The sequence below is a fragment of the Camarhynchus parvulus genome, chromosome 4A (genome assembly GCF_901933205.1).
Source record: "Camarhynchus parvulus chromosome 4A, STF_HiC, whole genome shotgun sequence".
Lineage (NCBI taxonomy): Eukaryota > Metazoa > Chordata > Aves > Passeriformes > Thraupidae > Camarhynchus > Camarhynchus parvulus.
The window spans coordinates 19,121,433-19,147,045 of NC_044600.1; the positions used below are offsets into that span (position 1 = coordinate 19,121,433).

Here is a 25,613-nt window from a genome sequence, read left to right on the forward strand (position 1 = left end):
CCCCGAGCACCCTCTGCTCCCACAGAGGTGAGAAAGCCAGCCAGGGACCAGCTGCCCCATGAACAGGCTGGGGGTGCTGGGACCAGACAGGGCTACCATGACATCTGTGTTTGGGGATCGCTGGGCTTGGCTGCAGAGTTCCCAGCACCAGGGTCAGGCAGGAAGCTGGGAGGAGCAGTGGAGTCTCCCTGGTTTTCCAGCTGTGCAGACACATGGGCCTTGCAGGTCCCAGAGGCCACTTCCCCTCTCCCTTCCCTGAGCCACAGACTCAGGCTGACATGCATAGAAATCTGCCTGGACACGAAAAGAAAAGGCAGGAGCCAGGGAGCCTGATGCAGGTTTTTTCTGTACATCAGTGTTTTTGACACCACAGCCTGTTGCTGCATATAATAAAACAGAAATCAGAAAGAGCAACCAGAATACACACCCAAAGGCAAAAAAACCCTTGGCTTAAAGAAGGTGCTGCCGGGCCCTCGGAGGGAAGGCTGGCAGCGGGGCTCCAAGGGGGAAAACGCCTGCCCTGGCTGGGAAGAAACACAACACAAAGAAAAAACGAACCAACAAAAAAACTCACCCAAAGCTCCCGCTGCGGAGCGGGGAGAGCCAGAAATCCCCCGATTGTCCCGACCTCAGTCCTGTTAGCACCTGTACAATAAAACTGTACCGGCCCCGAGGCAGAGCAGCCCGCCCGCACCCGCTGCTGCACAGAAAGCCGCTCCCGGGACACCGGCGGGGCGCGGGCCAAGGGGGCGGCTCCTGCCGAGGGGACAGGGCCTGGGGCGGGGCACAAGCTGCCGAAGCGGGGACGCGCTGGGGCCGCGGGCTGCGCCTGCCCGGGCGGCACCGCCGGGGACAGGGAGCTGCAGCACGAATGAGATGGAGGAGGAGGCACGGGAGAGGATAGAGCAGTGGGGCTGGCTCCCGGCTGGGGCTGAGCGCTGGCAGCAGGAGCCAGTTACAAGGGCAAGGGAAGGGGCTGTCCCCTGGCTTGTTGCCAGGGAGGGACGGGAACCCCTGGGCCCGGCTGGCCTCGGGGCACAGTGGAGAGGGGCGGGGGACGGCCTCATCCCACAGCCCGGAGCTCACCATCACAGTGATACAGACTCAGCAAAAACAAAGAAAACATTACAAATTAAATACTAATTAAATAAATACTATGGAAGACATTGGGAGGGGGAGGGCAAACGGAGAGGCGCAGTTCCGTAGGGTCCGGTGGGGAGGGGCGGCGGCTCGCACCCCTCGCTGAGCCCCGTGCAGGGGGTTCCGTCACCCACCGGAGCTGGATGAGGCGACGGCGGCAGCGACCGCCACTGCTCGTGGGCGGGGGACCTTGGGATGCCTTGGAGGCGAGGGTCCTCCCTCCCCAGCTGGCGGAGACCCTGAGGAGAGGAGGAGCGGCTGCTCTAAGACTCGGGTCCCTGCTGCTGGCGCTGAGAGAGCTGCTTCCCCTTGGTCCTTATTATTGCCTCGTGATGCCGGGAGTGGCCTGTCCCCGTCAGCTGCTCCAGGCCTGGTACTCCACCACCGAGCCCAGCAGCTGCAGCAGCTCGGGCTCGTAGTGCACCAGCTCCACAGTCTCTGCCGCGCCCGGCGCCAGCTCGGGGCTTGCTGGCACCTCCTCCTGCGCCAGCACCTGGCTGAGGGACACCTGGCGCTGGAACTCTGCCCGGGGCAGCGTGGCCACCTCGAAGTGCGGGAAGCGGGCCTGGAATATGCGGGAGGACAGCTTCAGCCGCTTGAGCACATCAGAGAACAGGAACCAGTTGCAGGGCCTGCGAGGATGGTAAGAGCACGGTGGGTTATAGGGGTGGAGGGGGCTGCAGGCACGGTGCCCTCCCCCCTGCCATGCTGGCTCTCCCCTCTGGCCCTGGCACTGTTCTCCATGTGCTGCTTCCCCTCAGGAGCCCACGGACTGGGGTTTGATCATGGCCTCACAGGTCACAGCTTTTTAAAACACTCACAGCCAGGCAGGGACAGTGATGTGAAAAGCCCTGCCTTCAACAAGGTCCTGGGAGCTTCCCTGCCAGGAATAAGCCACATGGTCAGGAAATGGAGCTTCTGGTGTGGTTTATTGCTGGAGGGCATGCTGCATGTGTCCCTCTGCATGGACAAACACTGGCAGGCACAAAAATTTGTTGCAGAGAAGAGTGGTACTTTGGTTGCTGCCTCTTCTAAGTCACCCTTCTGCCCCACTGTGTCACAGGGGGTGCAGGTGGGAATGGTGCTCCCGTGCTGGAACTGATTTAGCCATGATGGAAAGGAAACAATCTCAGAGCCATAAGTGTGAGCTGCTGCTGAAGGAACACAGGGCTAGAACTAGCAGGATCACAAGGATGAGAGAGGGGAGCTTCCTGACAGGCACAGCACAGAGACACTCAGGGCAGCAGTATGTGCCTGGCCATGGAGGGTGGGGGGAACCCTGATGAGCCTTCCCTGAGAACATTCCAGGCTGTGCCAAGCCAGGCACTGCCTCCCCAACTTCCCCAGTGCCACAGCCACAACTTCCCTTTGCTGTCCAGAGCAGCTGTGGCTGCCCCATCCCTAGAAGTGTCCAAGGCCAGCTTGGATGTGGCTTGGAGCACCATGGTCTAATGGAAGGTGTCCCTGCCCATGGCAGGGGGGTGGAATGGGATGAGCTGTAAGGCCCTTCCCAACCCAAACCATTCTGGGATTCTGTGATGATTCTATGAAAAAAACCACCTGAGATACACGAGCAGCTATTAACCCCACTGGAACAACCAAGGTGCTGCTGCCCATGCTGGGGCTGCAGACCCGTGTGGTCCTGCTCAGGGCTCAGGGAAAGGCACTCACCCCCGGGACACGGACACTTGGAGGTTGTAGCTGGGAAGCAGCGGCTTGTCTGAGAACTCAAACATGAAGTTATCTGCTTCTTGCTCCTCTTCCTCCTGGTCTGAGCTCCCTGGAGGGTTGAGCAGCAGGTCGCAGCCGATGCTGTCCTTCCCCTCTGCAACAGGACAGAGGTTGGCAGTGCTCAGTCACACACCAGCCCGTGCTGGTACTCCCTGGCCACTTCCACAACCCCACGGGCACCTTCCCACAACATTCCTGCAGCCATGTGAGAACTGCACCCCTCCTGCTCCCCTCCAGCCCCTTGTCCCAGAGGAACATGGAGCAAGTGCTGGCTGCTCTGCATAGAGATTGCTCACTGGCCAGGTGAGGTGGGGAGAACATCTCGAGTCGTGGCAGGAAGCTCAGGTGTGCTCTGGTCCCACAGGTGGGACAGTGCACAGTCTGCACCATCAGCCACCCTACTGGTAGACCTCAGACTCTCTCCAAAATGACCTTGACCCCTCTCCCATGCCAGCACAGATATCCTCAGCCTGGAAGAGCCTGGAACAGCAAGGAGGGAGGTGGATGTAGAGAGGCTTTGCCTGCACAGGCCCTACCAAGGAAGGCACAGCGAGCACTCTGTTCCTCTAGAGCTTCTCCACCCAAATCCCACCCTCAGAACCTCTGGCAGGTGATCCAGGGCAGCCATCACCCATCTCAGTGAGGACAGCAAGGCTGTGCCACCAGACACTAATCCAACCAAGCAACAAGCATGAGGGGAAATTTAAGGCTGATATACAGAAGTTCTGCCCTGTGAGAGTGGTGAGGCCCTGGCATAGGCTGCTCAGAGAAGCTGTGGCTGCCCCTGGATCCCTGGAAGTGTCCAAGGCCAGGTTGGATGGGACTTGGAGCAACCTGGGATAGTGGAAATTGACCCTGTTCATGGTAGAAGAGTGAAATAAGATGGTCTTTAAGGTTCTTCCAACTCAAACCAGTGCATGATTCTATGACTTAGAGAATTTGCCTGGGTGTTCCAGGAGGCATCTGAGCTCCAGCAGGATCTGTGTCCAGAGGGGATGGAGAACAGCAGGCTAGATCTAAAACCATTTAAAAACAGGTTATTTTCCTGTTTACCAATCTGAAAAGCTCCTGTTGAAGAGAAGCTTGCTGCCTGGATTTTATTATGAAGAGGTGTGAATAGTCTTAAGTTTGAAGAGTGGTGTTGTCCCACTGAGATAATACAGGAGAACTCCAAAAACTTCCAGATAAGAGAGTTTAGATTCTACAGAGAGCAGCAAGACCCAATGTGTCCCTAAGCAAATAAACCAGTCATGCAAAAGTTCAGCCCCACGCACAAGAGAAAAGGCTGAAAAGAAGAAAATCTTCTGGTGTGCTGCACGAGGAAGCTTCACACACCCAGCTGCTCACCCAGCACGAGTAGGATTCCAACTGAGGAAAACAGCAGATGACAAGGGACACTGGCTTAGCCAGGGTCTTGGGGGAAAAACAGTTATTTCCTAGTGCTGCCAAGGAGGAAAAAAGAATCCCTAAGAAACAGGGTGCTGAAATCATCCAAACTTGCTATAGAATAGGACAAAAATAAGTGACGTGATTATTGATTCAATGTTGCTGCTGGCAAAGCTCGGATGCCATCACTGAAAAACCTCAGATATCCTGAGCAACTCAGAAAAAAATAATTAAATGCATTTAATGTGGCAAAAATAGGGTTCACTGTCTGTCCTGAAAGCTCAGTCCTGTCCGTCTGCCCGTGCAAAGGCTGCGACAAGGACAGGAACATTCTGTACCACTGAGGGAGACAATCAGGCACAACAATGCCTGTCCCAGGTGCAGACAAACCCCGGACTGGGACTTTCTGTCTGGAGCTCCAGCAGCACCAAGTGCAGGACACTGATGACTTTTCCACACCTCAGAGATCCCACACCCTGGCTTCCTTCATTATCCTTCTGCCCCCAGAGAGTTGCAGACCTCAAGGAAAATGTGGACAGCATTCCTGCCTCAGAATAGGAACAGCTCAAGCAGGGCTTGGGATTTCTCCTGTATCCTGAGGGACATACAGTGCTTCACCTGGTGGAGCTGATGGAAAGGGAGATTTCAAAGGACTGATCCACAGGAGGAGGAGAGTTGTTTGCTGCCTGTGATGATTAAGAGCAGCTCCCTTATTCCAGAGCAGAACCAGGTACTTCCCTGCCCTGGGTTGTACCTGTTCCAGGTGACCCGAGGTGACTGCTGAGGGACCTGAGCCAGAAAGGGACATTGCAGGACACACAGTAAACAGGCTGGAAAGAAAGCAGCCCATGTCTCAGGCTTGGGCATCCTGGTTTTTCTGCGGCTCTGGCAGTGTCTGGCAGCAGTGCCTGGCACAGCACAGGTGATGAGGGGCTGGCACCTCAGCTGCTGCTGCTGTAAACTGATCCCAGGAGGATGGGGAGGAGGGTGGTCCCTTCCCGTGCCTGCTGGAAACAGACCTGGCAGGGTAAAGGATCACTTCCCAGCTGTGTTAGCTCCTGCCTTGCCAGACAGCTTCCCAAAGGCAACACTGGGAATGCCCCATGGATGGGGCAGCAGGAAATCAGTGATGAATCAAAAGGGGTAGTATCTTTAAAAATATTGCAAAGAACACCTATTTTTCTTTGTAAAGGCTTGTGGCAGCTTTGAGAGTGAGAAATTCTGAGGAAGGAGGCTGAGGTTTGAACTGTTCCCTTGGCAGGGCTGAGGTGCAGCAGCCTACAAACAGTGCTCTCAGGAGTGAAGAATTTCTCCTGTTCTGGAATGGAAAGACCTCAGGGTCCTCCAAAGACAAGTCCTCTTCCAAGAGCACCCTCCTGAAAGTATCAGACTTGTTTTTGTTTCTAGAAGGATGTTGGAAGTTATGGAGGTGAACAACTACAATCAACAAGCAGTCTCTCAACCTGAAGTGTAAATGCTCCAAGTCCTTACGGAGGGCTTGGGAGCACTGAACTTGGAAGAGGCTGGAGGGACTCCAGTGTGCCACATGCCCATGCCAGACCCAGAACATCTTCCATTGTAACCACGGTTTTGAAGAAGTGACAGTAAAGGCAGCAGTCAGCCCTTCACTGGGAAAAATGCCTGGTGTTGTAAGAACAGGACTTCCCCTGGATGAACATCTCCCATCCAAAGCAGGGGAGAGGGATGGGCAGTTCTGGGAACCTGGAAGTTCAAGACTTCTACACCTTGAAGGAATGAGTATGTCCTTCACCTTCCTTGGTGACCAGTTAGCAGGGGAGCAACAAGAACTGCTACAAGAATGACATGCTTGGGATCGACAACCAGAGACCCTCAGGAATCAGCAGCAGCACCTGCAGCAAAGTCTTGCATTTGAAGAGATGCAAATATTCAACTTCTCAAAGAAATCCCTCCCAGGAGCAACTCCCAGCATGTGTCACCACAGCAAGGTCTCTACCCAAAGCATGAGTAGAGATGGATGTGGCCAAACCCGAGGTAATGACGTGTTTTCCACAGCCTCACCTCCTGCTCTGCTGCCACCGACCCAGCCCGCGCTGCACTCACCGAGCACGGAGCTGCTGTAGAAATCCCAGGCTGTCCGAGGGTCTCCGTCACTGCGGCCCTGCAGATCTGACAGGTAATCTAGAGAGAGAAAATCCAGACAGTTAATGGCTTGAAGCATCATCCTGGTGCGCACATCCACAGATCCAGGGGGAGCTGCTTCACCCCTGCTGCTTCTCCCACTTGGGCATTATGGCAAAAGCTGAACCACAGCTGCAGGAAGGGTGTCGCTGCTCAGGAGTGGGCATCACCCCAGGCCCCCAACCAGGAAATGGGAGCTGAAAAGGGAAAACAACAGACAGTGTGAAGTGGCTTGGAAAGAAGGATTTGTAGAACAGTCCTGAGCTCCAAATCACCATCCTCAAAACCTGTGTGAGTAGTTGACCCTAGAGGAGCTCACACAGCAGTGGGAAAAGAGAGTTTTGTCAACACTGGGGATTTTCTGTCTTGTCTCTGTCTGGGAACCACCTCTGGCTGTCCCTTCCTTGCTGCTGTGGAGAAGCTACAACACTCATCTTGCTTGTACACAAATGGCACCGAACGCAACCATAAAGATCCAAAACAGCCCCTTCTGCCAGCAGCAGTATTTGGGCAGGGCTCTTTTGCCATAGAAGGCAGCATTATTTGGCAATAAAAATCTGCTCCCTTAGGTTAAGCAGTAGAACTAGGGACTGTGGAACAGCATCTCCAAGCAGAGCACTGTCTTCAGTCGTGTGACCACAGCACAGCCATCTCCTTGCACACTGAAAACTGACTTTTTTCTTATACAGGAAACACATACAATTTTATAATTAAAGTTTGAGTGGTAAAAACATGCTTCTGTGACAGGACAGAGTTAAAGACTAAGTCATTTTCTGCTCAGGCCCTTTCACACCCAGATTTGGCCCTGCCTGCTGCCAGAGGGGAAGGTCTGGAGCACTGTGACCCCAGGCCTGGCACCTACCACAGAGGAAGCTCTTCATCACATCGCTGGTGGCCAACTTCACTGCTGTCTGCCCAGAGTATGTGGCCAGAGTGGGATCAGCACCATAGGAAAGGAGAAGCCACATGGTTTCCAGGTTGTCATTTGCTACTGCATCATGGATAGGCCTGCAAGGGCAGAAAAGGGACCGGGATTTTGCTAAGGAAATGCTCTGGTTTGGGTTAAGATCAATTCAGTGATGACCAACCTCAAGAACCCACTGTGCTCCCTGCCCCATGCTGCGCTGGCTCACCTGGTGCCGTCCTGGGCGCTGCAGTTGACGTTGGCGCCGTGCTGGAGCAGGATGTGCAGGATGTCAATCCAGCCACGCGCGCAGGCCTCGTGCAGGGCCGTGTACCCCGCGTTGTCATGGTGGTTCACGTCACTGCTCTTCTTCTGCAGGCAGTACAGCACCACGTCCTGCACAGCAAGAGCACAGCTGTGACAACCTGCCCCCGGGCAGGGCAGCGGGGGCACAGGCAGGAGGGCACAGGACTCACCTTGTAGCCCAGGCGAGCCGCTCGCTGCAGGAGTGTCTCCCCTGCGTTCTTGTTCACAATCAGCCGCCGAGCTCCGGGGGGAACATTCTGGGCTGGAGGCAGCTCAGGGGAACTCCCTGGGCTGGCCCGATGGGACTTACAAAGTGTCCACAAGTCCTGGGGCTTCTTCGGAGAGCACATTTTGGGCTGGTTGCAGCAGCCTTTCCCCTGGGAAAGAAAGGAATACAACTCCTTGGTACATGTGGCCATGACTCGTGGGAGTCTCCTTCTCTCCTCACATGTTCAACCCCTCATCTGTTCAAGCCATACCTTCCCCTCATCACAGATCCCTGCCAGGTGTTTGGTTTTACATTTGCGTTTTCCTGATGGTTTCTCTAGCTCTTCTTGGACAGGAGAGGTGTCGGAGTGCTCCAGGAAGAAGCCATTCCGAAAGTCCGTGTGTCCTTGAGGTTTCCGGGGGGATGGGGATAGCCTGCTCCTCAGCTGCAGCTCTGTGCCTTTGCCCTTCCCAGACTCCTTCTGCTTCCGGTGCCTGCAATCTAAAGGAGAAATGTGAACGAGTGTGGAGCTTCTGTAGGTACCACACTGAAGGTCACCCAGACCTCTGGCACCAGGCAAGACAAACCACCCATCTCTGAGAGCTGCACAGAAATCAGAGAAGTTGTGGCTGCACCATCCCTGGAAGTGTCTAAGGCCAGGCTGGACATGGCTTGGAGCACCCTGGGATAGTGGAAGGTGTCCCTGCCCATGGCAGGTGTGGAACTGATGAGCTTTAAGGTCTCTTCCAACCCAAACCTTTCTGGGATTCCATGATTCTAAATCCAGCCCCAGGGCAGGGACACTGCAAGAAGGAGAAGCAGAGGGAACACACAGATTCTCCCATCTGGGATGAACTCAGCATGTACATGAGACACCTACGGAAAGATGGGAGCAGGATTCATTGGGATATGTCTGAGAGGGGCAGGACACGGAGGAGCTGTCTGTGAACACTCAGTGCTTGCTGCCTAAACATAACAGGCCTGCTTTGCCCTCTCACATCTTCCCCTGAAGTTAAGGAGCACATTTAAGTTTTCATTAACATGCATCCAGTTAAGAAGCACCAGGATTTCTCAAGGGAAATCCAGCCTTGTCTTCCCCGAATGGAGGAATCCTGCTCACCCAATCCTGCAGCACGAGACTTACAGGCACTCCATGAAATGAGTAAGAGATCAGTTAAAAAGAGACAGAGGAAAGGACTTTGCACTGCATGGAGAGAACTTCAGGACTCTACTGCCACTGGAGGTAGCTCAAGGCCACAACTTCTGAATCCAAACTACAGCAGGTCCAGCCTCTGAGGGAAGCTGCACAGACAGACAGAGACTCATAACATGTGTGGTAAAGCTGCTGGCAAACCCTCCTGAATGCCACTGCAAAGCTCCTTCCAGGCTCCCATTCTGAACAGGAGGCATCCCGAGAGTGCCTGAGTTGCCAAGACATCAGGAAGCCAACTCGAAACTTTGTTCCTGGTCTGACAGAGGCTCCCAGACACCACAGGATAGTGTAACGCTGTGCTGGAGCAGACATCAGCTGCTGGGAGGACAGCAGCCACCTCTGCTCCCCACAGCATCTCAGCAGCACCTGAGGAGTGCCAGTCTGAGCTCCAATGTGGCAGAAGGCAGCAGGGCCATGGCCACTTCATGCCCTCCAAGAGCACAGCCCAAGCATGCAGAAGGCTGGCACAAGTGCTGCCCATGACAGCTTTCCCCCCCCGTCACCTGTGTGACTTTGGACTACGAGCCACAGCCAAGCGGCAGCACGCACCGAGCACGGCTGGACAGGTGCCACAGCCTCGACTGTCCCTGCACAGGGAGAGGGGACCACAGAGACTGCTGCCCTCAGGGATGTGCTCATCATGGATTTAGGTTTCACGGAGGGTCTGGCAGTGGCCGGGGAAGGTGCAGGAGCAGTGGCAGAGCAGAGGTGAGCACAGGCAGGCACAGCGTGTTCCTCCTCACGCCTACAAGCCACAGAGGGGAATCCCCCATCACTGCACCCTTGCTAATCCTCTCACCCTTGTGCTCCCTGGTGCAAGTTTGCAAGTGACCCTCATAGAGCAAGACAAAGCCAAGAGCAGCCTAGTTGGATCAGGATGGCTCCACATCCCCCTGTGTTAGCACAGATAGCTCCCAGGGACCCTGCTTGTCCAGAAATCCACTGTGCTACCTCATCCCATTCTCATTTTCCCATGCCCTCTGTCTTAAGCCAAGGGTAAGATCAGTGTCTAATTAGCCACATAAATTGCTGTTTACTGCTTTGGAATTTACTGTAAATGTTTTTGAAAGATGAGTTGGTCAATTGAAGCAGCCCATTCTACAGCCACCAGGTCATTAAAAGTGAGGGAGTTTCATCATTACAAAAAAAAATAATGAAAACCAAATCCCCCCAGAAATTCCACACATAACAAAACAAAAATTTCCTCCTCTGGTCCCCAGTTTAGTACCTGAACCCCCTTCCCAGGCTGTACCTGCTTTGGATTTCCGCCTCCGGTGGGGATATCCCACTTGCTCCTCCTCCCGCTCAGTCAGGTATTCCCCTGTCTGGTATTTCCGACTTTTCTGCCGTCTCCTTTTCTTCCTTTTGATGTGGCCATCCTCCTCCTCCTCCTCCTCCTCCTCGTTGGGCTCCCACACCTGCCTGGGTGATTCTGCTCTCCAGGGCAGCTCCCGGGTCCTCCTTGTGTGACAGCTGCTCCTCTCAGACACAGACCTGTCCCTGTCCCTGTCCCTGCGGCTGTGGCAGCGCGATGTCCTGTGGGATTTGCGCAGCTTGCGATGTTTCAAGGATGTCTCCTCCTCCTCCTCTTCCTCCTCCTCCTCTTCTTCTTCCTGATCCTCCTCCAGCAATGGCAAAATCTCCGGACCACTCACATCACACTCTCCCGTCACACCTGCAGAAGAGCCAGCAATGCTTCCTGCAAAAAAGTGGGATTTCTAGCTGACAAAAAAGCCAAGAGGATCCACAAGGCAAAGCCTCAAAGCAGGACAAAATGCACCGACAAGGCGACGTGAAAAGGGAATGCTCCCAAGTCCAAGCAGGACTGTCACCGGGAGCCTGGGCACCAACTCACCCGACTGACTGCGCGTCCGGCTGCTCAGCACCACTGGAATGAAATCCCGGAAGTTGTTCTTGGGCTTCTTCTCCAAGTAACCTGTGAAGAAAACCAAACCATGAGAAAACAGATCACAGACCTGTCATGTGGGAAGGGCAGTGCAGTGTCATCATAGCAGGGGCTGCTGTGATGGCCCAAGGCTTTAAACCAACAGAGGCTGGTTTAGACTGGACATAGGGAAGTTTTTGAAAAGGAGGGTCCTAAAACACTGGCACAGGTTCTCCAGAGAGGTGGGGGATGTGCCATCCCTGGAAACATCTAAGGCCAGGCTTGGCCAAGAGCAACTTGATCTAATGGAAGGTGCCCCTGCCCATGGCAGCAGGGCGGATAAAGATGAGCTTTAAGGTTCCTCCCAACCTCCTCCATTCTGGGAGTCTGATCACGCTGCAGCTCTATTTTGGATCCCAACCCAGCTCCAGAGCCCATTTGGCTTCAGGAGAACAGCAGTTTGGCCTCTAGGGCAGCCTGATGCCACAGGAACCCACTGCCATTCCCAAGAGTACCTTCCTCGTGGCTGTCTCCACGGTGAGCCGGAGATGGGCACTCTGTCTTCGCTGGCCTCCTACGCTTGCGCTTTACCCCGAGGCTGTTGTGATCCGTGATGGAACCCGGGCCGCCTCGGCCTTCCCGGCCTGCCTGCTTGCCAAGCTCATGTGGATTGTCGTGGTGTTTTTGCCACTGTGAAAGGAGGACATGGGCTGAAGCTGGAGCTTCCCACTGGCTGAACTGGAGCAGCACAAAAAGGACAAAACTCTATCTCCACTGATTACGCTGGCACCCTCCCGCTTTTTTGACAATCCAGATACATTTCTGCCCTGGACAACCTGCAGCACAGGTACTTCCCCCACAGCTAGGCAATGCCCAGGAGCACAGGTAGAAAGCCCTGTGCCCTCAACTGTCCCCCCATGAGAGCTCCTTCCTCTCCCCCAGCCCCACCTTTGCCCTGACCCAGCAGTCCCAGCCCATCCTATGCACCTTCCGGCCATGCACGCTCCAGCTTCCCGACTTGCTTGGGGACTCCTCACTGTCCTGGCCTTGGCACTTCAGTCTCTTGTGGCTCTGCCTGGTGTCCCCATCGTGCTGCCGTTTGGCCTTGCAGCGTGTGCCACCCTCCTGCTTGATTTGCCCCGTTCCTTTGAGCTTGGCCTCAGCGAAGGCCTGGGGAGCTGCCCCAGCATGCAGGCAGGTCACTGAGGGAAAGGACACATCACACTCCACTCGTTCCTTCTTGACCCTGCACAGATCCACCTTCTGCACACACGGGACGGGCTCCGTGACCGATGGCTCCTGGGAGCCCTTGCAGCCCAGCTCCTTGCGCTGGCCATCTGTGGGCACCTCTGGCACCATCCGCAGGCCTTGCTGCCCAGCTGCTGGCAGGTCATGTGACAAATACGCTGCTAACACTTGATTTTTGGGTTTTGCATCTGGCTGTTTGAGGCTACAGCTCCCCTGGGGAGCCTCAGTCTGTGCGTTGCTCTCCTGACCGCAGTCAGACTCTGGCTGAGTGCACTCCTGACTCTTTGGAGCATTGTCCAGCTTCCCTTTCCCCCCTTTCCCATCCAAAGCACTGGTATGGAAAGCTGGACCTGCCTCCGGTGGTGCTGGGTTGGTCGGCTCCTCGCAGGGCTTGGGCAAGGCCCGGCAGCTCTTGCTCTTGGCTGCAGCATCTTGTTCGCCCTCTGGCAGGCTCTGGGCGGCCGCACTGGGCTCGGCGGGCTGCACGCTCGGGAATGCCAGCAGCTTGCCTGCCCCGGCTGTCTTGCAGGGGCTGCTCTGGTTCAGGGGCAGCTGTCCTGCCGTGGAGATGCCAATGGAAAGCAGTGGGGTTTGATGGTACGGAGACCAGCCCAGAGGCAGAAGTTGAGGATTGGAAGGTTTTCCATTGATGGGGCATCGCGGGTACACGCTTCCCTGGACAGGATTCCAGGTGGCGATGTCCTTGGACTGACACAAAGGAGCTCCTGGAGCAGCTCTACCATGAAGAAGTTTCTTGGCAGGATCCTGCTGTCCTTCCGTGCCAACCTGGTTGGCTTTCTTCCCACAGGGAACACCGGCACTCCGGGGCTCGCCCTGGTCAATGATGGAGATGGGCTCCTGCTTGGGCAGGTGGCGTGGGTCCCTGCTGAGGCTCACACCGACATCCTTGCTGAGCAGCAGCGAGGCTGGCACCGGGTTGGCGACACCAACATAAGTGCCGGGAATGGTGCTGATGAGCGTGGTGTTCTTCATCCAGGAGCCCTGCTCGCCGTTGCGCAGGAACTCAGGAAAGATGACCAAGGGTGGGGTGGTGCCGAGGCACGAGGTGACACTGCTGCCCGTGGCCTGTGCCGCACGCTGGGACTTGGAGAGGACAGTGGTGAGCAGCGCTTTGCCACTGGTGTGCACGGGGGTGAGGATGGGCATGGGAGGAGTCTTGCGCTGGCTGGGTGGAGGCAGTTTCTGGCGGTTGGACTTGGAGGAGAGATCAAGAGGCATCTCACTGCACTCCGGGGAGGAGACCATCTCACGTTCTAGCTGGGGAGGGGACTTCAGAGGAGACAGGGAAGTGGCAGCCCCCGGAGCATGTGGCTCGGGAGCTGCCGGGGCTCTGGCCTGCACAGCTGTGCCAGAGGAGGGAGCAGCGCTCCCCCCTGGTGCTGGTGCTGCCGGCAGAGCCTGGCTGGAGGGCAGGGCCAGGCCGGTGCTGGACAGGGGAGCGCTCTCAGCAGCAGCCTGGGCACTACTTCCACCCGAAGGTGGGGGGCAGCTGAGCTGATTCACCTCCACAGACACCACTTTGGCATCTGAAGCCAAGGGCCTGGTGACAGAGAAGGTGTAGGGGTAGGAACGCAGCTCTGGGGAAGCGATAATACCCGGTAGGCAACGCTCGTGCAGGTAGGAAGGCAGGACGGGGAAGGTGAGTGTGGAGGAGACCCCCAGAGTGGCTGGGAGTGTGGCCACGCTGAGCGGCTGCCCACAGCTGGGAGGGGGGATGTACACCAGTGACTGGCTCGGGCTCAGCACAGCCCCAGCCTGGAAGGACAGGGGCAGTTTTTGCATAGCAGGGGCCTGAGAGGGGGGAAAGCAAACCCTGTTCAATGTGAAGGTGGCGGGACTGGAGGCAGAGGTGTTGCAGCTGGAGACAACCACAGACAACGTCCCTTCTGCCAACACGCCTGGCCCTTGTGCTGCAGTGCTCGGGGTGGTTTTCTCGTTCCCAGCAGGCTCACTCTCTGGAGCCACAGAGCAGGCTGGGGCAGCATCAGCCTGCTTGTCGCTGGGAGGATCTGCTGGTGTCCAGGCAGCATCAGCACCACTGCTCTCCTGCTCCACAGCTCTGGGGGTTGCTGGCTCCTGCCCTCTGCCATCCCCCTGACCTGCCAGAGGGCCCAGGGCGTCGTCTGTCACAGTCTTTCCCACACACTCCAGGTTTGGGTTGGGATCAGGTGGTTGCTCCTCCAGTTTGGGTCCAAGCTTTTCCTCCACCTTGCCATCAGCATCCAGCCCCTGGGCACTGCTGCCACCACCGCTGACTGCTGTGAGCTCCACCTGCAGCAGGAAGGGAGAAAGTGTTCCTGGGAGCTGTGCAAGTGGCACCCAGGGAAGCAGGAAGGATCTGCCCACCCTGGACCCAGAGCCAAAAGCAGCAAACAGCTTTGCCCAAAGGAGAGCACGACTTTGCCTCACTGCATGTCTCTCAAAAAGGAGTCGATGAATCCATTAGGGAAAATGCTCCTGCTTGGCCTATTCCATCAGGGAATGGCCTTCTTGGACTCAGCTGTGCAGGCAAAGAACTCACCTCGGAAAGGCTGCTGCTGACACAAAACTCTTGAGACCCCAAGTGCTGGGAGCTGCTCGTTTTTGACTCCTCATCAGAAATGGGGGCTCTCCTAGGTGAGGAAGAAGACACAGCATTACGAAACCCCAAAATACCCTTCCAGAATCCCACCCCTCCCTGTGCCTGTGTGGGACAGTGGAGCAGCTGTACACCTTCCTTACCCATGGCCACCCAGCCTCCTCGTGGGCCAGCCCAGCCTTCCCCAGTGTCACCACAGCCTGGTGCCACACACCTGTTCCTGTCCCCTTCATTTCCCATTCTGCCCCATCACACCTTTCCATCCTCCCTTGAGTCTCATCCTGCTTGTCTTTTCCCCAACAGGCACCTCCTCATTCCCATTCCTTCTATTTCCTCCCTATCCTAGGACCCCCTGCCCAGCCTAGCTGCCAGTGGGGTTCTCCCTCTGGTGCCAAAGCACTCTGGGCTCAGGAGGCCTGGACAGGAGCAGAGAGTGTCCATGGCCATCCTGATGTGCCATGTCTTGCTGGCCAGCGTGTCTGGACCCTTCATCTCTGGAATGTGATTCCTCAGTGGAAAGTCTGGACAGGACAAGGACAAGGACTGTGACCTCTTTGGGACACTCCTTCCCCAATGGTATTCATCAGACAGCCCTTCCCCACTGTTTTGCATGGGACAAGCTGCTAGTGCAAGCACAAAACCGATCAAATTTGGATTCTGTTGATGACATAATTTCAGATGGATTTGCTTCCTATGTCCTGGGTTTTCACAGCAGTCACAGACACAGAACTGTGGGCACACGATTTGTCTTTGGACTCAGTACCCCCAGTGCTGGGGCCCTGTTACATACCCTTAGCATCAGGACCTCATTCTGGGCTGCCTCAGCCCTAGGACTCCGCTTCGTACCCCCAGCGCCAGGAACATTCTCTGTACCCCTTGCAGCAGGACCCTGCTCTGTTCCCCCAGTGCCAGGAACCCGCTCCGTATGCTCAGCCCCAGGACGCTGCTCTGTACCCCTACTGCTTGGACCCTGCCTGGGGCTGTTGCGTGCCATCCCCACCGACCTTCCGGTCAGTGACAGCCCGCTCAGTCCCTCCAGGGGCTCCCCGGCCCGGCCGTCAGAGGCCGCGGGGCGGGGATGGCGGCCGGGGCCAAGCCGCCTCAGCCGGCAGCGGGGGTGAACGGGACGAGAGGCCGGAGGGTCTCGGGGTTGCCGGGGCCGGAGCGGGGCCGGAGCGGGCGCGGGTCCCGGGCTCGCCGCGGGGCCGGAGCGGAGCGGGGCCGGGGCCGAGCGCGAGGGGGAGCCCGAGCGCAGCCGCCCGCCCGCGGCCCCGCGGGGCCCGCCCGGGCACGGCGCTCCCGGCGCTTCCCGGGGATTCGCGGCGCTTCCCGGTCCGAAGCTCACCCGCCGCTACCCGCAGAGCCGACGGGAACCCCCTGCCCAGCTCCCCTCGGCTGCCCCGGAGCAGCCCTGAGGGTGGTGCGTGGTCTCCGCCCGGCCCTGCCGGGGCTGCTCCCGGGGCAGTGCGCGATGCCACCCGCACAGACGGGGCCCAAGGAATGAGATGAGGATCGGGGACAAGAGAGCGCCCGGGCGCAGCCCCCCGGCCTGCCCAGCCATCTCAAAATTTGACGCCTATTGTAAGCTCGGAGCAGCGCCGAGAGGCTCGGCGGGTATCGCCATCGGAGCCCTTATCTGCGGGACACAGAGCGCCCGGCGGTGCTGCATGTGGCAGATCGGCTCTGCCCGAGCCAGACCCGGGGCTCGTCCCTGCCCGCTGCTGATGCACCGGCCTCGAGGGACGCCCGCCAAAACCCTCGGCACCCGCGGCCCGCAATGACAGCCACACGCTGCCTCTGTGCACATAAAACTTCCCTGGCTTTGGCAAATGCATGGAACAGACACGGTGGCCTTGAGGAAGCCACAAACTAGTCAGTTCTGAGAATAAGACCCCGAGCCATGGGAATCAACAGGCGATGCAAAGCGACAGAGCTTGGCTTGATCGATCCTACCTCCCAGCCACTAATGCTCCCTAATCTCCTCTTTGGTGGCAAGTCACCCTCCCATCTGATCATCTGGTTGGCACAAACCCTCCTGGGTCACCAAAAGCTTTTAGTTCAAGCTCCTTCCCTTCCTTGGCCATTGAGAGCACAGCTCTAGTGAAGCCAATAGCACATGCAGACAACTTGGTCTTGTCAGCACCAAAGCTGTGGAGGTAACGTAACCACACATGGGCAACAGATCCTCTGCCGAGACCTCCAGCACACTCCTTGGTGGAGCAGAGGATGTGGAGACCCTCCTGGAATGCCAACATATCCAATACATCCAACTCCTCCCTGTGGCTCATTTGCACGTTGGGGCATTTTAGATCCCAGTAAAAAGGGGTTCAGTCAGCACCAGCTCCCTGCCCACAGCCTCTCCAGATCCCTAACCGGCTTCCTCGTGCCTCCTTTCCCCTGCCCGCCACCCACGCACCTCACCTCTCCTCGTTGAGGCCACACATGCGAATCCGCTCTGTGCTGGTCCAGTTGTGCACCCCGCTGTAGAGAGGTGCTGTAGAGATCATGACAGCTGCTCCTCACCCTCCAGGATCTGCTGGGGCTCCAGGGACCGCTCTGTCTGCAAAAGGAAAACAGAAGGTTGGGAACTCTCCTAGGCTGATCGATTCAACCGCCCTTTGAGAAAACTCGTCCCCAGCTTTGCTGCCAGGCAGATGGGGAACAACACCCCGGGATGCCACAGGTCTGGAAGAGGGCTAGGAGGAATTAGCAGTGCCTTTGGACAGAATCCGCCATCCACTCATCCTCTCAATAAACAGTGTTATTGCCACTGGCTACCATGAGAATTTCACACAAGTGTCTTCACACACTCTCAATCCTTTGAAACATTTCCCCCACTTTTCTTCTCCCTCCAGAGGAACCTCCAGCACCAGAAGACACCAAACAGAGCTGTACAAGGTGATGGTCCTTTACAGCACTGAACCTTCAAGGCTGCACAGGACTCTCCCAAAGCAGCCCATGGCAGGTCCTAGGGGCAAAGCCGCAAACAAGGAGGGTCTCTCCACAACTGAGGGCTCCTGGAGGGAGCAGAGGATTGCCAGTAGTGCTACCAAGGGTTTATCCCCTCCTTCTGTGAGGAAGGTGCTGGTTTTCTTTGGAGTTATGAGTGGAAAATATGAGGGAATCCAGAGATTCAGGAGCATCCATGAGGCACTGTCAGCTGGGTGGAGCTTTTCAGGGGAGAGCATTGCAGCCAATCGTGCAGCGCTGGGTGTTGGAGCATTGAGAAGCTCTGCTGCTCCAGGGAAAAGGCAGAGGAAGAGAGGATCTCCTGTGCTAACAAGTGGACTCGGCCAAACCAAGCAGGACTGACTGCAAAAGGGAGAGAGATGCTGTCAAGGAGGTTCAGGGAATTACTAAACCCTGAAGGTAAAGCAGGCACAGAGCCACGGCAACGCTCTCAGTGCAGCGGTGGGAGTGGGAATTAGCTGGAAGCAGCACGTGATCCCCAATCTCTGCCGGTTGTCTTTTGCCTGACAAACTCCTGGCGACACCAGCTCTGCACGGGACGAGCAGCAGTTTGTGCCGTGAAAGGAGCCCCACAGGGAGCTGCCGGCCAGCAGCTCAAGGGACGAGCCACAGGGCTGAGGGCTCCCCCGAGCGCAGCTGCTGCCGGGTGTCCTCGCTGCAGCCGGAACGTGCCGCTGGGGATCCTCCGAGGAGGAAAAAGGGGCCAGGCACACGGCAGAAATGGGGGCAAGGCAGCTGGTGTGCCAAAGAGAAACCGACGGACCCATCTGCACGTACGAGGGCACAAGTGCACAAACAGTGTACGGAAATCAGAGGTCAGGGGAAGAGGGGAAACCTGCTAAAAACACACACTGTGAGACGGGAGAAATCCTCCCGATGGGGGAGACGGGCAGACGCCAAGGCAGAGAGCAGGGTCATACCCAAAGAGACCGAGGTGGCTTGGAGCAGGAAGGGGAGGAGTCTTTCGATGCTTGGAGAGAAATGCAACATAAAGGAAATAGGGGAACAAACAATCTGCGGGGATTTCACCATCTTAGGCTAAACTGAAAGGAGGGGAGGAGGAACGTTCTGCCCCCAAGCACAGCAGCAGGACAGATGTCCCAGGAGGAATCAAAAGGGACCTTCTCTGCAACGGGAGAAGGGGATGTGTGCAGCTGCACGATGTGGAGCTGGGGACAAGCAGAGATCAGGCATGACCCCGGAATAGGTCTGGCAAGGGAGGAGTGATAACGGGGTGCCATGAGGAGCTGGAAGAAACGGCACGTTTCGAGTGCTCAAGTAAGAGCTGGTCAAAAGGGCCGGAACGACGGCCACAGGAGGGGAGCTGGGAGGACACAGTGACAGAGATCAACACTGTTTCGTGGATTCTTGGCCTCTATCCTCTACAGACGATGTGGGACACATGCCAAAGACAGGCATTTCACAGGGAATGAAGAACAGAAAAGAAAAATAATCCAGAAATGAACTCAGAGAAGGAATAAAACAGGGGCCAAGCACCAGACGTGGGTTCAAACACAAACCAGTGGAGCAACAGCATTCTTAAAAAGGCAGACCAGGAAGTTTATTGGGAAATGCAGGGATGAGCAGCCTCCCGATGCAACACTGAACCACAGAGAGCAAGTGCAGCCTCCCTGGGTCAGAACACTCTTAGCCGAGTCGGCACAAGGAAAGCGAGCAGATCTCCCATCTACACTGGTGCAGTTGGAAGCAACATTAAAGGGATGTAATTAAACTCATAGGAAACCCTTGGAGAACACAACTAGGGCATGGCTTCACATGCCTGTCTTCAAGCAGAAGAAGCTGTTGAGAAACTGTTGAAGCCCTTCTCTCCCCTCACCCCTTCAGTCATGTCACTGAAGCCCTGCAAACCCGTAAACCCGACCAGGGAGTTGATCGCTGTTTAAAAAAACTTTTCTTTTTTTTTTTTTTTTTTCCTGGCTGGACTGGTTTTAACCCATACCAGCTCCTAGATCAGCTTCACCAAGACGGAGAGAGGGCAGAGCCTGGCACAGACTCTACTTAATCCACAACGTCTGCCAAAGGAAGTGTATACGAAACCACAGTCTTATTTTGATTTAGCTAAATAGGTGCTCAGCCAATTCTAATTAACGCCAAAGAAAACGAGTTTAGAATGAAGTAAGAACATCGAGGCATTCTATATGGGGAAGCTCATACGGTATTAAAGCTCCTTCACCTCCTGAAACAAAGCGTGCCCTAAGAACTGCGAGCAAGGAAGGTGCTGAACACGCTCGCCTCCAACAGCAAACCCTCTGAGAGGTTTGCAATGAAACTACTATGGCAAATTAAAAGAAAAGGGGATTTTGTTCATTAAGGCAATACATCTCATCGTTTCGCAAAAGGAAACGATGCTACTCCACAAACCCGCCTCTTCCAGGCTCCAGGAAAAGCAAAGCAGATGTTTTCCTTGCAGTGAAAGTGTGCTGTTACTCAGGTTAGTGATGACTTGGCTACCCATGGAAGCTCCCTTGGATTAAGTCAAGAAATTACTCTTCTGAAATATTGCTGTACAGTGATGGAAACAAGTTTCCAGAGATTAAGTTCTTCAGGGATGGACATTTTTAAACCATTTTCTATTGACAAGTCCTCCTTGCAATGAAACCCCAACAGCGCCAAGACAACCATCATTTCAGGGCATGCTGAGCAAAGGTTCCAGGACAGGCTCCCCCAGCATTCACCTACCAGCTCCCACTGCTGACAAGAATTAAGCCCATGCCATCTCCACGCTGACCCCTGTTAAACCCTGTCTGTTCCCTGGCTCTTGGGGATCCCAACTTGAGCTGCCTGAAGTGAGGCTGCCTAATTGTTTCCCGCAGCCCCTCAAAGTCACACCTCCCACCCCAGCATTAGTGCAGCAAAGCGGTTGCAAAGTAGATTCTGAAGCCACCCCGCTGCAAGCCACCCTCTCCTCCCAGTGACAGCAATCCCTTGGCCCGATCAGGTCCCCAGCCTCAGTTTCTCAAGCGCTTGCATTGGCAAACAATGCAAAGCAACTTCTCAGGCTGGCATCAACCTGCCAGTCACAGATAGCCAAGGGTTTGCTTCTCACTGGGGAGTTTGGTGCTGTTGGTGTTTGCCCTCACAGATGTCACAACTATGTTGCCACCTGGTCTAACTCACTTTGATCAGATTACCCAGAGCCATGACCTCCTCCAGCATCCACCTTATGGCACCTGTAGTGGAGCCAGGCCTACCAGGGCGGGAAGGGGGCTTTTCCCTGCTCTTTCCAGAGACAGCCTGTGCCAATCACTTCTCCATGGTGCAAACACATCCCTCTGTAGGACCATGCTGCCTTGATCTCCCACAAAAGGCTTTCCATGTATTTTCCTGCTCTGTGCATTTCCAAGTACTAAAACCACGTGGATTTCAAGGCACTTACCCTTCCTCTCTACCATGCCAGCCCCAGCACATGAGCTACACACCAAGAGATGGACAGTGTCCCGCTGCACCCTGCCTAGGCAGGTGGGAGCTGACAGTACTGAAACACCAGCAGCCCCCCCAGCACAAGGATTCCCCCTGCCTGCTCTGGGCAGGCACATCATCCCCAACACAGGTGGGAGAGCACCAAGCAAAGACCCAACAGGTAGCAACGTGCTCCACTGCTGGCAACAGGAACTCAGACAATGGCATGAGTTCACCCAGGGAGAACATCAGCCTGGCATTTCCCCCTGCCTGAGTGGCAGCCACAGCATGAGCTGCTCCAGAGCCTTTCTGGACACAGTAAATGCTGCCCAGTCGGTGGTGCCTCCGTCCATGCTGGCATTGAGTGGGCCAGTGGCACAGAGGAAAAAAAAGGACTTCCCAGCCTAGGGTGTGGAACAGAGAAAGGCTACCACATCCCTCGGCAGCAGGAGATGGGGAGGATGCTCTGGTTGCCCTCCCACAGCACCACGTGGCTCCTGTGGCCAGGGGACACTGCGGAAGGCCGGGAGCAATGCACTTTGACCCTGGAAACACACCCGCGGGAGACACCTTTGAAACATTCATTCCCAGAGCAGCAAAACCTGTAAGGAAGGGGGTTTTATCCCCTGGATGGCTACAAAATATAAAATGAGGTCAGCTGCGGGAAACTCGGGTGGGATTCAGCGCTCAGAGCACAGCTGGCCGCTTTGGCAGGAGCGGGAGCAGCGGAATGAGGTGCAACGTGCCCTGCAGCTCTCCCCGGAGGTCAGGTGGGCCAGAAGGGAACGGTCTGCACAGACAGGCAGGTCTCCTTCCCTTGCCATAGTTTGTTCACTTTGGCAATTCTTCGTTGCCATTAGTAACGCAGGCAAGGAATTCTATGTGTTTTGATATGGGATGGTCTGGTGTCCATCAGAGGTGCAGAGGGCTGGAGCAAGCACTCATGCCCCCAGCACCTCAGCTCTGAGCACCACTTTGGAAAAGCCGGTGGAGTAAACTGATGGCAAAAAATTAACAACTAAATCAAAAATTAAATCAAAAAACCTATGATGGCCCTATCACAGGACTCGCAGCGGGCACGATATGCAACGAGGGAAAAATTTAAACAAGAAAACTAAAAAAAAAGAGAACAGACTATCTTACGTTATATTATCACTCATGCAGAGGTCAGAAACTGTAGGAGAATGGACCAGGAATGACAAGAGTGGCACAAAATCCAGCAAGGATGGGCCAGGCCACCTCTGGGGCTGTCTGGGCAGAGCGGTGCCCGGCGAGGGCAGCCCCGAGCCGGGTTTGGTCCCCGCTGCCTGCACAGCCGCCCGGCCGCTGCAGAGCTGAGCCAGGCTTTGCCTACACGCATTTGCTTAAGCTGATTTAAAGACACAGTAACACCACACATAATTATAGATCCTCGGCACGATGAATTGGAAATAAAAAAGAAAAAATCCATCCCTATTTCAGAAAAAAATAAAAGTTTGCTGTACATTGGGCAGTGCTGCGATAATTGGTCCCAGCTGCTGGACAACTGGTGTCACTAAACCCTGGCTTGTCTGCAACAACCAGGCTGCCCCCACCAAAGCCCACAAATTTTTAAGGATTGAAAAAGAGCTATTAAGGGATGATAATATTAAAAAATGTCCCTGACAAGGTGCACATCATCCAAAACCCCGAAAGCAGAGCACAGCCTCCCATACCTGGGAGCCAGACTAGTGCTCCAGAGCCCAGAGGTCCCAAGGGCAGCTCTGAAGGCCAAACGCTGCTGGAGCCTGGGCTCTGACACCTGGAATGCGTCTCCAGACCCAGGTGACAGCAATGCAGTCGGTGTCCTCGACTGGCGCCACGGAACCTCCAGCCAGTGCTGGCACTGGGACCACCCAAACCCAAAGGGTGGCCAGGGCAATGGAAGCACAGCGGAAAGGGAAGGAAGGCAAGAGAAGACAGGGAAGGGAAGGCTGCTACAGACAGGGCCAAAAAGATGCAGAGGAGCTGCGAAGGGCACGGGATGCACCGGCCCTGCCCTAGCACTCATCGCTAGACTCCAGGGGATGAGGGTGCCAGAGAGCGGATGCTCTGTGACAGGAGAAACTCACTTCGTCTCTATTTTAGCCTGATGGACCTTCTCCCGGCGCTGCTCTGAACCGGCCTCACCCAGGCTGGGATGAGGGGACCGATGTCGCTCGCCGAGGAGCCAGGATGCCTCCCGGTACCGGCACGCTACCGCGGGAGGGCTGGTTTCCTCCCCGGTGAGGGCGGCAGGAAGCGCCGCCTCCCTCGCCCGGTCCTGCCGCTGCCCGGCCATCACCGTGGGCACGGGCGGGGGACCGGCCGCCCCCGCCGCCCCGCCCCGGGCGTCGGGGGGCGTCGGCACGGAGCGGCACCGCCCCGGCCCCGGCCGCAGCCCGCCCCGGGTCCGGGTCCGCGCGGGTTCCCCGGCGAGCCCCCCGCCCGAGGCGCGGCGTGTCCCGCTCCCGAGCCCCGCGAGGCCACGGCACGGCCCACGGCCCCGCGCCGCCGCCGGGGCCCCGCGGGGCGGGCAGCCTCCCCTGCCCGGGACCCGGCGGCCTCGCAGCCGCTCCGGGGGCTTCGCCCCGCACCCCGCAGCCTTGCCGGGGGCTAGGCCCCGCCGTGCTGCCCCGCGCCCGCTCCCGCAGCCCCCGGCTCAACAGTTGCCCCCGGGGCCACTCCCCGGCGGAGCGTCCCGCAGCCCCAGCAGGCGCGGCCGGGCCCCCGCGCTGCCGCACCGGGGCAGCCCCGGACATGGAGGTGGCGGCGGCCGCGCTGCCCCCGGGGAGGGCTCTTCCGCCACCGCCCGGCACCCGGCCGGCCGGCACCCGCAGCCGAACCGGCCCCGGGCACAGCGGCGGCCGGGGCGGGCTCGGGCCACGCCGCCAAACTCCACGAGCGCCCGGCACCGCCGTCCCACCGCCGCCCCGGGAGCGCCGCGCTGCGCGGCCGCCCCGCCCCGCCGCGGGACCCCCGCACCGCCCCGGCAGCGGCAGGTGCCGCCGGTGCCGGAGCCGGAGCAGCCGTGCCGGGCAGGGCAGCGGCTCCGCCGCGCCGTCGCGGGGCGGGGAGCGGAGCCGCCGCCGCCGCCCGCTGCCCCCCGCCCGGCGCTGTCAGTGCCCGCCGCGCCCCCGCCGCTGTCCCGCCGCAGGACGTCGCCGGTCCCCCCGGCCCGCTCACCCCCCCGCGCCGCCCCACCGCCGCCCCCGGGGGTGTCCGGGACCGTTTCCATGGAGATCCCGTCCGGACGGCCGGAGGAGGGGTCGGGCCACCCGCTCCCCTCCGCTTGCCCCCGTGTGCCGTGGGTGCGGGGCGGCGCGGGCCCGGGGTGCCCGGGCAGCGGGGGCCGGGGTCCAGCGCGGGGCGGCGCGGGGCGGTGGGTACGCACCTGCTTCCCGAGGCGGGCGGGCGGCGGGGGGCGGCGGGCCGGGGCGGGCCCCTGCCCCAGGCGGCGGGTCGGACCCCGGGCGCTGCGAGCGGCGGTTCGGCGGCAGCGGCGGCGGCGGAGGAGACACTGGCAGCGGCAGCCGGAGTGTGAGGGCGAGAGCGAGCCGCGGCCGCGCGGGCTGCCGGGAGCCGTAGTCCGTCCGCCGGGGCCGGGAGCCGCCGAGCCGCCCCGCGGACTGCGGGTCCCGGCGTGCCGCGCGCCCCGGCCCGCGCGGGGGGGCCGGTCCGGAGAGGGAACGGGCGGGCGCGGGGAGGGAACGAGGGAGGGAGCGCGGGGAGGGGAGGGAGGGGCTCCGCGCCCGGCGCGGCCCCGGGAGGGGCGGGGGTCGGGAGGCCGCCGCGCCCGGGGTTCGGCACGGCACGGAGCGGAGTGGCTCGGCACGGGGGGAGCTCAACGCACACACGCCCCGCACACACACACGCCCGCCCGACCCCGCGCCGGGGCACCGGCTCCCGCACCGGGGAACGACGCTCGCTCCGCGCCGGGGGGAGGAGAAGGATGGAGGAGGAGGCGGCAGCGGGGGCGGGCGCTCGCTCCACGCCCGGGCAGCGCCGGGCGCCCGACAGCGGGCAGAGCCGGACGGGCAGCGCACGGCGAGCGCGGCGCACGCAGCCCCGTTGCCCGCAGTCCCGATGTTCCCAGCCCTAGAGTCCTCAGTCCCGGTCCCCGACGCCCCGCTGTCCCCCGCCCCGTTGCTCTCCGCCCGGTACCCCCCGCCCGGTGCCCACCGCCGGGCGCGGCCGCGGGAGGGTGGGTGTCCCCGGGCGCAGCGGGGCCGGCCGGTTGAGAGAACGCGGACCCGCCTGTCCAGCCCAGGTGGGCGTGTGGCCCCCACCTCGGCGACGCTGCCGCTGGGTGACCCCCCAGGGCCCGCTGCCCCTTCCGGCTCGATACCGCGCGGGGCACGCAGCGCTGCGGGGCGGGGGTCGAGGCGCCTCCCCCGCGCCATGCGGGACATCGAGCGGCACGGCACGGTGCGGCGGCCGCAAGTT

At 58.3% G+C, this 25,613-nt stretch overlaps 2 protein-coding genes across 2 annotated transcripts; both read right to left on the reverse strand.

Annotated features, from left to right (window-relative positions):
* Window positions 1-327: 327 nt before the first annotated feature.
* BCORL1 (BCL6 corepressor like 1) lies at window positions 328-24,588 on the reverse strand. The gene is made up of 14 exons (XM_030967468.1): window positions 24,562-24,588; window positions 17,202-17,340; window positions 14,724-14,814; window positions 11,921-14,473; window positions 11,449-11,623; window positions 10,904-10,984; window positions 10,301-10,747; window positions 8,107-8,336; window positions 7,798-8,004; window positions 7,551-7,717; window positions 7,280-7,425; window positions 6,340-6,417; window positions 2,812-2,965; window positions 328-1,772 (listed from the first exon to the last, which is right to left on the reverse strand). Exons 2-14 carry the CDS (start codon window positions 17,285-17,287, stop codon window positions 1,496-1,498), a joined length of 4,692 nt encoding a protein of 1,563 aa, XP_030823328.1. The 5' UTR covers window positions 17,288-17,340; window positions 24,562-24,588; the 3' UTR covers window positions 328-1,495.
* On the reverse strand, window positions 23,830-25,570 carry LOC115915002 (translation initiation factor IF-2-like). The gene is made up of 2 exons (XM_030967912.1): window positions 24,562-25,570; window positions 23,830-24,458 (listed from the first exon to the last, which is right to left on the reverse strand). Exons 1-2 carry the CDS (start codon window positions 25,568-25,570, stop codon window positions 23,830-23,832), a joined length of 1,638 nt encoding a protein of 545 aa, XP_030823772.1.
* Between the last annotated feature and the right edge of the window lie 43 nt (window positions 25,571-25,613).

Coding starts and splice junctions, on each gene's coding strand:
- BCORL1 (XM_030967468.1), bottom strand. CDS start 17,287: ATGATCTCTACAGCACCTCTCTACAGCGGGGTGCACAACTGGACCAGC. Junction 7,718..7,797: donor CGGCTCGCCTGGGCTACAAG/GTGAGTCCTGTG, acceptor CTTGCTGTGCAG/GACGTGGTGCTGTACTGCCT. Junction 6,418..7,279: donor GATGAAGAGCTTCCTCTGTG/GTAGGTGCCAGG, acceptor TTCTCTCTCTAG/ATTACCTGTCAGATCTGCAG.
- LOC115915002 (XM_030967912.1), bottom strand. CDS start 25,570: ATGGCGCGGGGGAGGCGCCTCGACCCCCGCCCCGCAGCGCTGCGTGCC. Junction 24,459..24,561: donor CCGCCCGCCTCGGGAAGCAG/GTGCGTACCCAC, acceptor CACGGGGGCAAG/CGGAGGGGAGCGGGTGGCCC.